We start from the raw sequence: 12,745 nt of genomic DNA on the forward strand, positions 1-12,745 counted from the left end.
ATTTCTCCCCCAAAAAATTGTTCCTTCAACATCATCACACATCAATGTAAGCACTTGTTGGTAACAACCTGAGTTAGATACCTTGTCACAGTTTATGACTTTCCTGTGCTTTTCAGTGATGTAAAGATATTCAAGTCACAACTGCACATTGCAAAACTTCCCTTCCTCTCCTTCATTGCTTCATTATCCTGTTGACCTCTTTATCTTCCTGCTGATCTGCCTAAACACCTGCACGGTCCAGTATCAAGTTTGAGCCTCATATGCTTCAGTTTTTGCTCTAGCATCTCAGCTCAGTTCCATTCTCACTGCTGGGCACTGCTTGGGAGGCACCTGAACTTTTGATCTTTCACAAAATTTCACGCCAGACTCTGGTGCCTCAGGCCTTGCTGGCAGTTTGGTCTGTGCCAGCAAAGAGGTGTATGCAGGGGAACTGCCCAGGATGGACCCAGCTGCCCTTGGGGGTTTGCGTTTCCAGGACTTGAGGTAGCTACTTTAAAATCAGCCTGGTGTGCTGCGGTAGCTGCTGTCATAACAGTGTAGATGTATACAAGTGCAGTACAGAAAATATTTCTGCCTTATTGATAGTTTAATTGGTGGCATTTAGTTAATTGTGTATGTTGTCTCTTAGTGGAAATAAACCTAGAATTATGCAACAAATTGTTCTTCCAAAAGCAGGGAGTCACTCAAGGCTGCTGCAGCAGGAGGGCCTACCTGAGTAAGCTAGCAACTTCCAGTTGTTCAAACTGCTGTTTGCTGTCTGTTGCTATGGTGAAATGATGGTACAAAACTGATACCAAAAAGGAAACAATATTTTCTGAACGTATTTATAAGAGGAAGAAGAAGGAAAAAAAATGTATAGGGGACAGAGGTCATGGGGAAGAGTGGGGAGAGCTTAAAGGGCTTTGAGTGCTTTCCTGAGACAGGTTTTCTGTTGAGAACAGAAAAAAAAAGTTGAGCCTTCCTTTTTTAACTAAAGATCCACTCAATCCTTTGAAGGCAAGACTGTGCAGTGTAACCCCAATGGATTTTTTACAACCAACTAAATGCTCCCCTAAATTGTAAACACTTATAACTTCAATTCACATTTTTTACTTTGCTTCTCCGACATCTGCATGCATATGGGCAATAAATTATTTTCCTAGCTTTACAGTCAGTTTTGGAGATCTTAAGTCCCAGCAGTGTAGTGCAGGTCATAGATCTAGAAAAGCTGCTTTCCTCTCCACCTTTGCAGCACTTATGCTGTTTATGTCTTTTCTGACAATTAGATTTTTAACCCTTCCTAAAGCTCTGCTGTGCTAGCAGTGTGTTTCCTCACCTGGCTGGAATCACCCAATGTTCCCTGTGTTTTCCTACACAGAGACCTTCAGCTTACTTAAGATGCCAGCTGGAGAAGCTGGACTGTGCAAAGCAACCCTGCAGCTGATTGCAAGGCAGTCTAATGGGTGAGGAACAGACCAAGCACTTGATTCACAGTCCCTGTGGAGAGAACACATCTTTCCTTCTCTCTAGCCAAGGATTTTGTACCTTCCTCCCTGGATTTTGTACCTTACTCCCTGTCTCACTGTGACACTGGAGAGAGGCAGCCTATCTTCATAAGTTACAAACTATGGTCAGACTCAAAACTTCATTCAGGCACATGTTGTGAGATAGAGTAGCACCAAGATTATAAATCTTGGAGAACATTCTCCTCTTTCATTCATCTGAATGCAAGTGGTTTTGGTACATCATTTCCTCGGTATGCTGTGCACTGCCATGGTCCTGTTTTGAAGTGTGGACAGTGGCAGGATGGCCAAAGAGGAAAGCATGCACACTGGAGTTCAGATACTGCTGATGCAGGTGCTGGGTGTGGGGAGCAGGTATTCATGGCTTTGGGAGCAGTTATTTTGTGATCTGAAAGAAACTCTCCTTCTAGCAATGCTTCAGGAGTGTGAAATAAGTATCCAGTGCAACTTTCTTATTCCAGTGCCAGACGTTCTGATTGCTTCATTTAGTGTCACATTCTTATGTCTGAACTACACCTTAGCTGTATCATCACTGACTTCTTTCTAAGGTAGAGTCATGCCTCCATGGCCGCTATCCAGCCCTTTGCTGGACTGCTGTTGGGTAATTGCATTGGATTCTTAATAGAGTTTCTTGGTCTGCTGTCACAGTGTGATTTCAAGAACTTGTGTTGCATTGAATGTGGTCTTGATTACTTGCCAAGTAAAGTGCAAGGGAAACACTTAAAATCTTCTCCTTTAAAACTGCATCTAGATTCCACCTCCTCTGAAGGCTATAGGAAACTTGCAGAGATTGTTTCCAGTTGTCCTGTCTTTCTACTTTTAGTTTTTGGCTTGGTGGGGTAGGTAGATAAATGTGTTGGGGGTTTTTTTTCCCATTCATTAAATATTTGTGGGTGTTTTTGGTTTTGTTGATTTTTGTTTGTTTGTTTGTTTGTGTGGTTTTTTTGGTTTTGGGGGTTTTTTGTGTATTTTTGTGTAGTTCTGTGCATGTGAAGCAGAAGAAGAAAGGCCCCTCTGAAGCTAAATGTTTCTCATTGCTCTCATGCCAGGTCGCTTAAGGTTTACAAGGTTTGGGATAGTGCATCTTTAAAAAGAAAATACATGAAAGCAGATGACCCTGTGGTAGCTAAGCATAGAAGGAGATGCCTGCAGAAAGTGTGTTGTGGCAGGAGAGATGTGTTAGATGAGAGAGCAGAGATGAGCCAGGAATGTAAGGAGGTAGTATGCAGGGGGCACACAATTTCCAGGAATCTGGAAGTGTAGGAGGTGCTGTACTGCGGTGGCAAGTCTCATGGAGCAGGTGTGCAGGGGCAAATTGTTTGCCTTCCATTCCCTGGGCATCCTGGCAGCATGTGCTGGGAAAGAGCCAGGGCCAAGGTGTGAAGAGAAGCAGAAACAGGGAGAGGAGAAAGGAAAGGAAGGAAAAAGCCCCAAGAGGAATGTGGACAATATCATAAGACACAGGGGGAGCCCACCTGTGAAGGTAGCCTTGAGTTTCTGTTTATCTTGCCTGTGGTTATACTGCAATGAGGTTTTGAACAGCTGCCTAGTATGTCTGTCAATTATTTTAACTTACTTTACTATTTCTCACCTCAGTCCCCATGAAACGCTTTTGACAATAATTACTTTTGTGTGTGCAACTGAAAGTGTATCCTACTCCTGCAGAAGTGTCAGCTTAATGGGATATGGCTACAGGGGATAAGAGGTTGTGCCAACCCATTAGGGAATTTGGGGGGTCACCTGGTCATTTAGACTAATATTTTAATTGTTGGAACATAAGATTTCTCATAGTTGAATTTGGAACAGATTAACCTCTGTCTCTCTGAACTTGCATGCTGTCAAGCTCCTTAAACACTATTGCTAATTTTATTTTCTACTTTTAGCATGTATTTAAGATAATTCTTTTTGTTTCATAGGTTAAAGAGGAAATATTCTAACTGGCTGAGATCCCAGTGAGCAATTACAAATATTTTATTATAGTTACAGGACTTGGAATTCAGCCTCAGGCTGTGGGCATCAGAAAATCTATGTGTGGAAATCCCAAGTGTTGTAAGATTGGGAGTGTTTTGTATGGAGGGATTCCTTCTCATTTTACTAAACTTAAACTCATGGTTTAAAAATAAAATAAAAAACCTGGACTTGTAAATGAAACCTCTGCAATCAGCTTTTGACTATACAAGTTAGAGAAGGGTTAATTGAGTCTCCATTCTGTGCATGTTAGCACAGAAGGTCAGTGATGGGAGAAGCCAGGTCCACACTGAAGGCTTTTGAGACAGCCCCCTAACTAGACTAATGAATATGCTGGTGAGATGAACAGGTCATTTAACACTTTTCATGTCGCTATTGTCCATCCAACCTTAAATGTGAACTCTGTCACTCTGATAGGCTGGTTCTGCTTAAAAACTTTCTTCTTTCTTTCTTTCTTTCCTGGCTTTGTTAGATTCCTAGGAGGGATTTCCCCCCATCCTTACTACTAATTGCTGGCAGAACCCTACAGATGTATTTATATCAGCCTTTTCATTCAGGTCAAGTCTTTGCTAAAGAATTTTGCCAGTGTGTACCAGTGTTGAAGAGATGCAATGAAGACAGAAGTGGAAGCAGAAAATGCAGTTATAATTATCCTGTTGGAACTGCAGCTCAGTGACCACAACAGAATGACTGGCCGAGAGCAGGATGGTTTGATACCTCTGATGATGTGCTGGGATTGCTGTGCCCATGCTAGGACAGTTTCACAGAGCTGCTGAGAGGGAGCTCAGCTGTCTGTGAACCATCCATGTCTGCTGTGGTCCAAGCCTTGGGAAGGACTGTGAGGAGGGCTAGCGGAGGATGCCTTGTGCTGGCACCTGCCTTGTAAGTAAACCCTCCTGACAGAGGGGATGCCCCTGATGTGGTGTTTCTGACAGAGCTGTGAGCACGTCTTTAGTATGCTGACATTGGATATCCAGGCTGCTTGAAGCAACATCTCATGGGAACCAAGTTGCATACCTGAGAGAGCTGAACATTTTTCAAAAATATTTTCCTGAACTTCCTCACCCCGTGAACAGCAAGGGTGTTTCTTCTTGGGACACTTCTATTTTTTTCTATGACCCATGGCATAATGTGGCCTAGAAGGCCTCAGAAAATTATCTCAGGAGGACAGCTTTCCTGTGAGATTTCTTGAAGTCTCCTGTACTCCTTGCCTTGAATAAGCTCCCCAGTGCCATGGTCAGGAGGACAACAATATAGGTACTTCTGATTTAACACCACAGTCATGAGTTCAACATATTCCAAAGGTGGGCAAAGAGCAGATGGACTGATGCTGTACTGGTATCCAATACCTCGTTGCAGCTGTTTGCCTCTGCAAACTTTCTTGGCTTTCTGATACTTGCATCAGCTGATAGATAAAAAAGGTGAAAATTCAGGTATCAGCACTGAAAAATAAAGGCTGATGGGGTGAAATAGCACATATCCAAGCATGTATGCTACAGACCAGAGGAGTTTATGTGGCTATTCCCAGAAATGCAGCCAAATCTGAGTCCAAGAAGCCCCTCAGTAAGGGAACTGCTTTGACAATGCACTGTGTATTTGAGCTGTCTCTCCAAAATAGGAAACAGGCAAAATTTATTCTTCCTGGAAACTATGATGTATGTTTGAGAAGATTTTCAGCACGATAGATCATTTTGGGGATATCATTTTATTGAAGACCCAAGTAATTTTTCTGTGACTAGTGTACTTCCAATTCATTGAGATGCTTTAAAATTTCAGTGTGGTAAGTCACAACAGCCTCTTCCTAGCTACTAGTAGGTGATGCTGCCCGTGAAGAAGATATCCAACACAACAAGCAAAACATGCTCTGACCAATATTGGACAAGCCCAGTAAATACATCACATTAAATCTTCAGCTAAAATCATCAAAAGTGTGGTGCAGTTCAAGTAGCAAAAGCTCAAGCACAGGTTAATGTCAGGCTAACTTCCCACATCAAGATAATCTGGATTCGTACTGGGAAGCTTGTAAAGGTCTTGCAGACTAATCTTTAACACACAGTTGTTGTCCTCCATCATTCTCCCAAGGCATTCATGGTCTCACTGATGAGAATGAGATGGTGGAGGACAGCTGTCAGAAGGCCAGTCCCACCAAGCTGTCACTAATGTTCAGATGAGATGTGGATGTTGGCTGAATATGTGAACTTACTCTAGACTCCAGGCAACTACAGGGAGCAGAAGAAGGCAATTTCATTTGTGGATGACTTTCCTGAATTTAAAGTATATTTATGCAGTCTATTTATTTGTTGTAGGGGTCCTCAATGAGCCCAGATTTTTTCACAGCTCCCTGTTCCATCTTCTCCATTGAAAAAGAAGATACTGCTTCGTCTTGGCAGGTAACAGCATGGACTCAGCTGTTTGTACCTCTGCTGTTTCTTGGACAGCACCAATATGATGCACATGGGCCAGAAGCCTTCAGTGTTTGGTGACTCTGCCTGGAACAGGTCTTTGTCATCCGTCTTCTCAGCAATAAGCTACTGCAAGTATTGGGAGCTGTCTGCTTGCTATGGGACCTTGACCAACATTTTAGGCCTCAGTCCTTAAATTCAAGATACTGACTGACCTGGGTCCCTGCTGTGGGATGTAAGGAATGGCTGACAGTTGCTTAAAAATGTAGCATGTGTTTGCAAAATAAATCCTGCCTGGTGGGTATCAGGTCAGGACGTTCTGAAGGGAAGGAAGAGAACTATGTGTTGAGCTCTCCTAGCATCAGTGCAAACATTGTTGCCTGCTGTGCCAAAAGCCAGGCATCCTGAAGTTTCTTCTAGTTGTGGTTTTCTTCTCATGCTTTCTATAGTTAAATACATGGTAATACGTAATATTAAAAAAACAAACAAACAAAAAAAAAACAACCCAAAATTCCCTAGAATTTGCCAAATCCACACTTGGGAGTATGTCTGCTGCTGGCTGTATCCGTCTGCACACTCCTTTCTTTGTCTTGGCACTGGTAGTCACCTGACTGGTTCAGCCCATTAATCCAGTAGAAAACTAACCCAGCATAAAAGGAGGTAGAATTTTGGGCTTTGTTTACTTTTTTCTGGGCTAGTGATCTGCCTTATGGCTCCAAGAGGGGCCAGGAGAAGACAGTGAGCTGCATGAGGAAAGGGGACTGGAAGAGGTTGCAGCAAAGGGTTGGATTTGCTCAGCCAACTTTCCGGGTTATTTTCTTGGTGCACAGCAGGAAAGGGCCCAGACACAGGGGCCAGGTGCAATGTGTGGGGCTGAGGGCACTGCAGGAGAATTGCAGCAGTGGTAGTCCTGGGGGTGAGTAGAAGCTTTCCCTCTGGGGATTATGTTCACCCATTTGTTACTCAGCCCTCCTCTGCTTTCAAAAGCATACTGCAAGTGCTAGGATAAAACCTCCAACCCAGCTGTCTCTCAGCTACCAAAATGTCTCCTTTGCCCCTTGGCCAGCTGTCAAAACTTTCCTGGCCTTCCTAGAACAAGTGTCTTAGGGAATGTTTCCTTTGGTGGATAAGAACTGGGGGGATGCTCTGGAGCTGACTATGGGACAGCATGTTCAACTCCAGGTGCCTCTTCTAAGCCAGCTCCTGAACCATCCTCTTAGTAACGTTCTCTCTACTTGGTGTGCTCTGGAGGGTGAGATCGTGGTTTGAGGAAAAAAGTGCTCCAGAATAAAAAATTGTGCAACTCAAGAGCTAAGAAACAAGCCTTAATTATTCAACTAGTTTGGAACACTTTAAAGTATCCCTATAAATAGGTGAAAGGGATGTTTGTCAGCTACAAAGAGATTATCCTGCAGTAATATTTCTTGTCTTATTTTATGATGATGCTACAGAATACAGTCCCTCAGGTAACCTCATTAATGTTTATAAACAAACCCCTTGTTTTATACTTTTGGTTTGAGAAGGTAGAAATAAGGAAAGAGGCTAGTAAGAATGATTTTATCATATGTGCTTTGGAAAGGACACAGCTGTAAGGTCTCTATAAGCATTTGATATACATGGGCTAACAACTGGATTGGGTGCTTGCTAGACTGCCTGAGATGTACCCTAAGGGAAAAACCAGGCAGGACTTTGGCTAAAATCTTGGGTGAAATTCTGCATGGTTACCAGTGGATCTGTCAGCAGGACGTTGGCACCCTTCTGTGTCTCATCAGTTGTTTTGTTTTGATCTCTTTCAGCAAGGGCAACCTGTGGCCATATGTTGTTATGGCCACAAGTGCTTCCACAGGGCAGTGTCTGGTAAACTCTGCTGCCTGACAGTGCCTGAGCCCAGGGTGGAGGTTTCTTTTCACTATCTGTTCCTTAAAGAAGACAACTGTTTCTTCTGGCTATCAAAACAGGGTGGCAGTTACATAGAACAGCCCATAACAGTATGGGATGGTTTCTGAGTCTTACAGCTCCATTCTTAAAAATAACAGCTCTTTTTTCCAATCCAACCAACAATTGTGGTCAGCCACGAATACCAGTTTAACCATTTGGCAGCTTCCCTATAGGAAACAGCTCTTTCCAGAGAGCCAAAGGAGCCCTAGAGCCACACTGGGATGATTTCAGTCAGCAGAACACACTTAACAGATTTCCTTGTATGCAACCAGCCTCTTTGATACCAAGCAAATCCTGGAAAGCTAATAAGAAGCAAACTGTAGAAGTGTGTAAGAACAAATAATTCAAGTGCGTTATTTGATGAACGAATGGTAAAACTTTGTTCCTCCCCACACAAACACGCAGTTTATTGCTCTGGAGTTCCTTCTCCATTGTGTGTCGGGACTGTCAGCAGTTTATTTTGGGCTCGGTTCCACTACGTGCAGTAGTAGCCGGCTCCGCAAACACTGCACTGCAAGTGGAAGCGCCCCTTACGGCTTTAGGGCAGAAAGCAGCAATAACGGGCTATTGTCAGCCGGGGGGTCCCGCCCGCCCCCGAGCTCTGCCGGGGCTGCTCCTCGTCCCCGGCAGCAGGGCCGGATCCCCAGAGGGGCCAGTGCCGGGGCTGGCACAGCTGGAGCCCGCCGGTCTCCGCTAGGTGCCGAGGGTCCCCCGGGGGTCCCGCTCTTCCACACGTGGCGGGGGCTCCGCGGGGCACGCGACCCTTCCCGCGCCCCGCTGCGCGCTCGCTGCACTCCCCTATCCCCTCGGCGGGCGCTCTTTTTGAATGAATGACCTCACCCGCGCCGGCCAACCGCCGCGCGGCCCTGCTTAATATTCATGAGGAGCAGAGCCAATGAGCGGGCGAGGAGGTTGTTTTAAACGGCAGAGCCCCGCAGCCAATCAGGCCGCTCTCGTAGGCAGCCAACGCGAGGCTGAGCCGCGCCGAGCCCCGCGTCGTGCCCTGCGCTCCGCTCCTGTCCACACTACCGCGAACAATACAGGTACGTGCAGCCCCGCCGCAACTTTTCGGGGGGCGGCTGCCCCCTCCCCGCGCTGCCCCCGCGCCTTCATTCCTCTGCCCTACCTGGCGCAGCATGCTTGTCTTTTTCTGTCTCCTTTTTGAAATTTTTTTATTAATGTTGTGTTCTGTTTCTTCCTTCCTCCGAGTTTTTGATTTTATTATTTTTTTTTAAATTAGAAAAAAAAATCGGGAAATTCACCCAAAACTTTGTTTCCCCCGTCTCGCGGGGATCACTGGTGCTGGGGCAGATGCTGTGTGCAGCTGGCGGGGCGGTGGGTAGCGGGCGAGGCGCAGCGTTTGTCCCCCGTCCTCCTGCCCTGCCCCGCCGGGAGCTCCCCCGGCACCGCGGGGCCACCTGCCCCCGGTGCAGCCCCGTAGCTCGCCCTGGGCTCCCGTGCCGCCGAGAGTAATATGGCTGGTGCAGCAACTACACCGGGACTAACTCCTCTTCTCCCCCGCATGGGCAGGGATTTTTCTCTGCCGCCTCCTAATGTCGCACGGCAAAACGCGCGGCGCCCTCGGCTTTCATGTGCCCCCTTCCCAGGGTGGGCTTGGTGGGGCTGGCGGTGGTGGGAAAGTTGTCGGCCGTGCGCAGTGCCGTGCCTGCTGTTTATTCTGCATTAATATGGCTGTCGCTTTAGCATCTGACAGGGATAAACCCTGCGCGCTGCGCCCAGCGGTCCCGGCCAAGCAGTTTTTTTCTCGCCGCCGCCACCGCCAAACTCCACCGATCCCTTCGCTTCTACCTCGGCTGCTCTTCCCCTGCCCGAGAAGGTGTCTGTGGTGGGGCTGCGCCCGCGGCGGAGCCCCGTATCGCCTTTTCCCCGCGCCGCGCCGCCCGTGCTGTGGGCATTAATATGGCTGGCGCTGGAGAGCCCCGACGAAGGGAAGAAAGACGTGTGAGCGGCACAGGGATGGGGAGGGGGGTCGCGGCCAGGAAAATCTCCTTCCCGGCGCTCCGCCGGGGGCTCAAACCTTTCGCTTTCGCCCTGGTTCCTCTCCCCCCACCTTCCCATGTCCTCGGACGGGCACTCGGGGGCCGCCCTGGGGCTCCCCGCACTCTTTTTCTGGTAGCGCGGAGGAGCGTAGCGGCGGCGGTAATGGCTGCACGGGAGCCTTTGTTAGAGAGCGCTGCGCTAGGCAGGGGCTGGGGGGGCCCTCCCGCCCGCGCCCCGGCCCCGACGCCCCCGCCGCCCGCCGGGGGGCCAGCGAGGAGCCCCTTCGCGGCGGGGGCGGCGTTTTGGCGGGGCCGGCGGCCGGGGGCGGCGGGCGCGGGGGGCCGAGCGCGGCGGAGGGGGAGCGTGGCTTTGTTCGGCGGCGGCGGCGGCGGCGCCGGGAGAAGCCATCTTAGCGAGCGGGGCTGGCCCTGGGCGCGGAGCGCGGCCACCGCCGCTCCCGCTGCCGCTCGGCCCGGCCGCCCGGGGCCAGCCCGGCACCCCGCGCCCCCGGCCGCTGCCCGGCCCCCCGGCGCCCCCCGGCCGCCGCCCTGCCACATTTCAGGGGCACTTTCTTTCATCAGGAGGCGTTTCACAAAATGGAAGATGAATTATTGGCGTCTGGCGGAGCCGCCGCTGCCCCCGCCGACCCCGGCCCCGCCGCAGGTGTCCGCGCCGCGGAGCGCGGCCGCCGCTGTGACCTTGGGCGGGGGGCGCAGATGCGGGAGAGGCGCCGAGCGGGGCCGGGCTGGACCGGCCGCCGCGGGCCGCTCGCCCTCAACTTCGGAGCGGGGCCGGCTCCGCGCCCCGGTCCCCGGTCCGGCGGCTTTTCCGCCCTGGCGGAGGCAGCGGTGTCCCGGCAGCGGCCGGACCGGGCAGGGCGGCTCACGGCCGCTTCCGCCTGCACCTGGCGGGTTAATGAGCACAATTAAATATTAACGTTGAGCTAATAAAAATTTAAATTTTAAGTGACTTAGAAGCTGTAAATATAAAATACTTTTGTGGGCTCATTATTTTGTTTTTATTAAGCAGAGGAAATTTAATACGGAAGTAGGAAAAGAAACGGAGCCCAAAAGTTAGCACCATCATTTCAGCAACTTGCATTTTTGCACTGACCACTGTGCCTCAAACATGTGTCACTTGGTGGAGCAAGAGCAAGCACAATTCCCCTCGCCGGGCTCCACTGGTTCTATTGTGGTTGAAGTCAGACTTTATTTGCCCTTTTTATATATAAAAGGTTATTGCACCTTTTTGGGGCAGCTGATTTACTCCATCTTCTTACCTGAGCAGCAGCTGCTAACATGTACATTCAGCTCCTGAAGGGCTAAGTCACTGGCTGGCACTGTGCATGCTGTTCCAGCCCCAGTATAGTAGCCAACTAAAGCAGATACTTTATATTAGTTTATATATAATGCTTAATAGGCAGAAGAATGTATATTTAATAGGCTGTCTCCAGTCTTTGGACATGATGTAAATATATATTAATGTAACACTTAAATCCATGTCTGCACTTAAATGCTTGTCTGCAACTTAAGTATCAAGGGAGAATAATTTAAGTGTGTATTGGGGATGGTAAGAGGTCTTGGGGGGAAGAGATGTGTTACTGATGGGACATCACATCAGAATGGTGGGGGGTGTATGTGTGTATAAATACATGCACACCATATATGTGTACATGCATAGGTGCATGCATTTATCTATATATCATTCATTTGTTATTTTTTCCTCTGTCCCTACAGAGTCAAGATGGCTAAAGGTGATCCGAAGAAGCCCAAGGGCAAGATGTCTGCCTATGCCTTCTTTGTGCAGACGTGCCGTGAGGAACATAAGAAAAAGAACCCAGAGGTTCCAGTCAACTTTGCAGAGTTTTCCAAGAAGTGCTCAGAGAGGTGGAAGGTACCTTAATTTGTGCCTTCCTGAAGGGATAATGTCTTATAGTACCTGCTAGGATGATGTATGTGGGTGTGAACATGAAGGGAGCCTGTGCTGTTTTGGTCTATATGCTGCTCTTGCCAAGCTTGCCTGGCCATTGGTCAGGTGCTGCTGAAGCCTGTAGCAATATCGAATGCTTTAGCTTCAATGCTCATTTAGATCCTTCTGCTAGAGTCTGGCCTTTCAAGCAACACCCTTCAGCAGCTAATTCCTTCTAGATGTGTGTCCAAAGGAAGAGTCTGACTGTGCTCGTCTCATTTCTGTTGCTTCTCTGTTGCTGAGTATGTCCATGGTGACTGTGATTGCCTGTACAGGACCTTCATCTTCAAAGTGGTCAAGTTAGAAAACAAACAAATTCTGAAACTCCCATATCGAGTTGATATGTGTTGGCTTGATTTATATAAAGTTTGCCAGCTATTGAACAGTTGGGTTATCAAAGTTTGGTGTCTCATGTTTTGGTTTTTTAGACCATGTCAAGCAAGGAAAAGGCTAAATTTGATGAAATGGCAAAGGCTGATAAGGTACGATATGATAGAGAAATGAAGGACTATGGACCAGCTAAGGGTGGCAAGAAGAAGAAGGACCCCAATGCCCCAAAACGACCACCGTAAGTAACTATGAGGCATTAAATGCATAAGTTCTTTGGTTCATTTTCACACCCTGAGTGTAACATGGATTTCTAGGAAAGCAGTACTGTCTTGTAAACCTTCTAGGTGGCTTGTGGTCTTGAGCATGTAGGGCACAAATTGTCAGTACTTGGTACTCTTAAACTTTGTGATGGAAGATATGGAAGTGGCTGAGTCGCAGTGAGATTTCTATATCTAAGATGAAATTTGGTGTGGGGATACAGAACACTTATTTAAAAATTGCACTGAGTGAAGGCTGGAGGTCTGGGCCTCAGTAAAATCAAAACATGTTTAACCTTATATTTGATTTTGTAAGTTAAAAAAGTTTCTACTCTGTGCTCATGCATCTGTCAGTGTTGTGGGAGAGGGATGGAGGAAA

General features: G+C 47.8%; 1 protein-coding gene across 3 annotated transcripts in view; it reads left to right on the forward strand.

Annotated features, from left to right (window-relative positions):
• The window catches only part of HMGB3 (high mobility group box 3), a 41,668-nt gene that overhangs the window by 27,186 nt on the left and 1,737 nt on the right, over positions 1–12,745 (forward strand). Inside the window, exons 1-3 of one of the 3 annotated variants that reach the window (XM_086850582.1) lie at positions 8,397–8,853; positions 11,548–11,704; positions 12,208–12,347. In XM_086850582.1, coding sequence (XP_086706708.1) covers positions 11,555–11,704; positions 12,208–12,347 — 290 coding nt within the window. In that variant the 5' untranslated portion in view covers positions 8,397–8,853; positions 11,548–11,554. Of the gene's footprint in view, positions 1–8,396; positions 8,854–9,514; positions 9,773–11,547; positions 11,705–12,207; positions 12,348–12,745 lie in introns of those variants that run through there. The other 2 variants (XM_086850583.1, XM_086850584.1) reach the window with 2 other exon arrangements.

The sequence above is a fragment of the Cyanistes caeruleus genome, chromosome 14, assembly GCF_971803275.1.
Source record: "Cyanistes caeruleus chromosome 14, bCyaCae1.hap1.1, whole genome shotgun sequence".
NCBI classification, from domain to species: Eukaryota; Metazoa; Chordata; class Aves; order Passeriformes; family Paridae; genus Cyanistes; species Cyanistes caeruleus.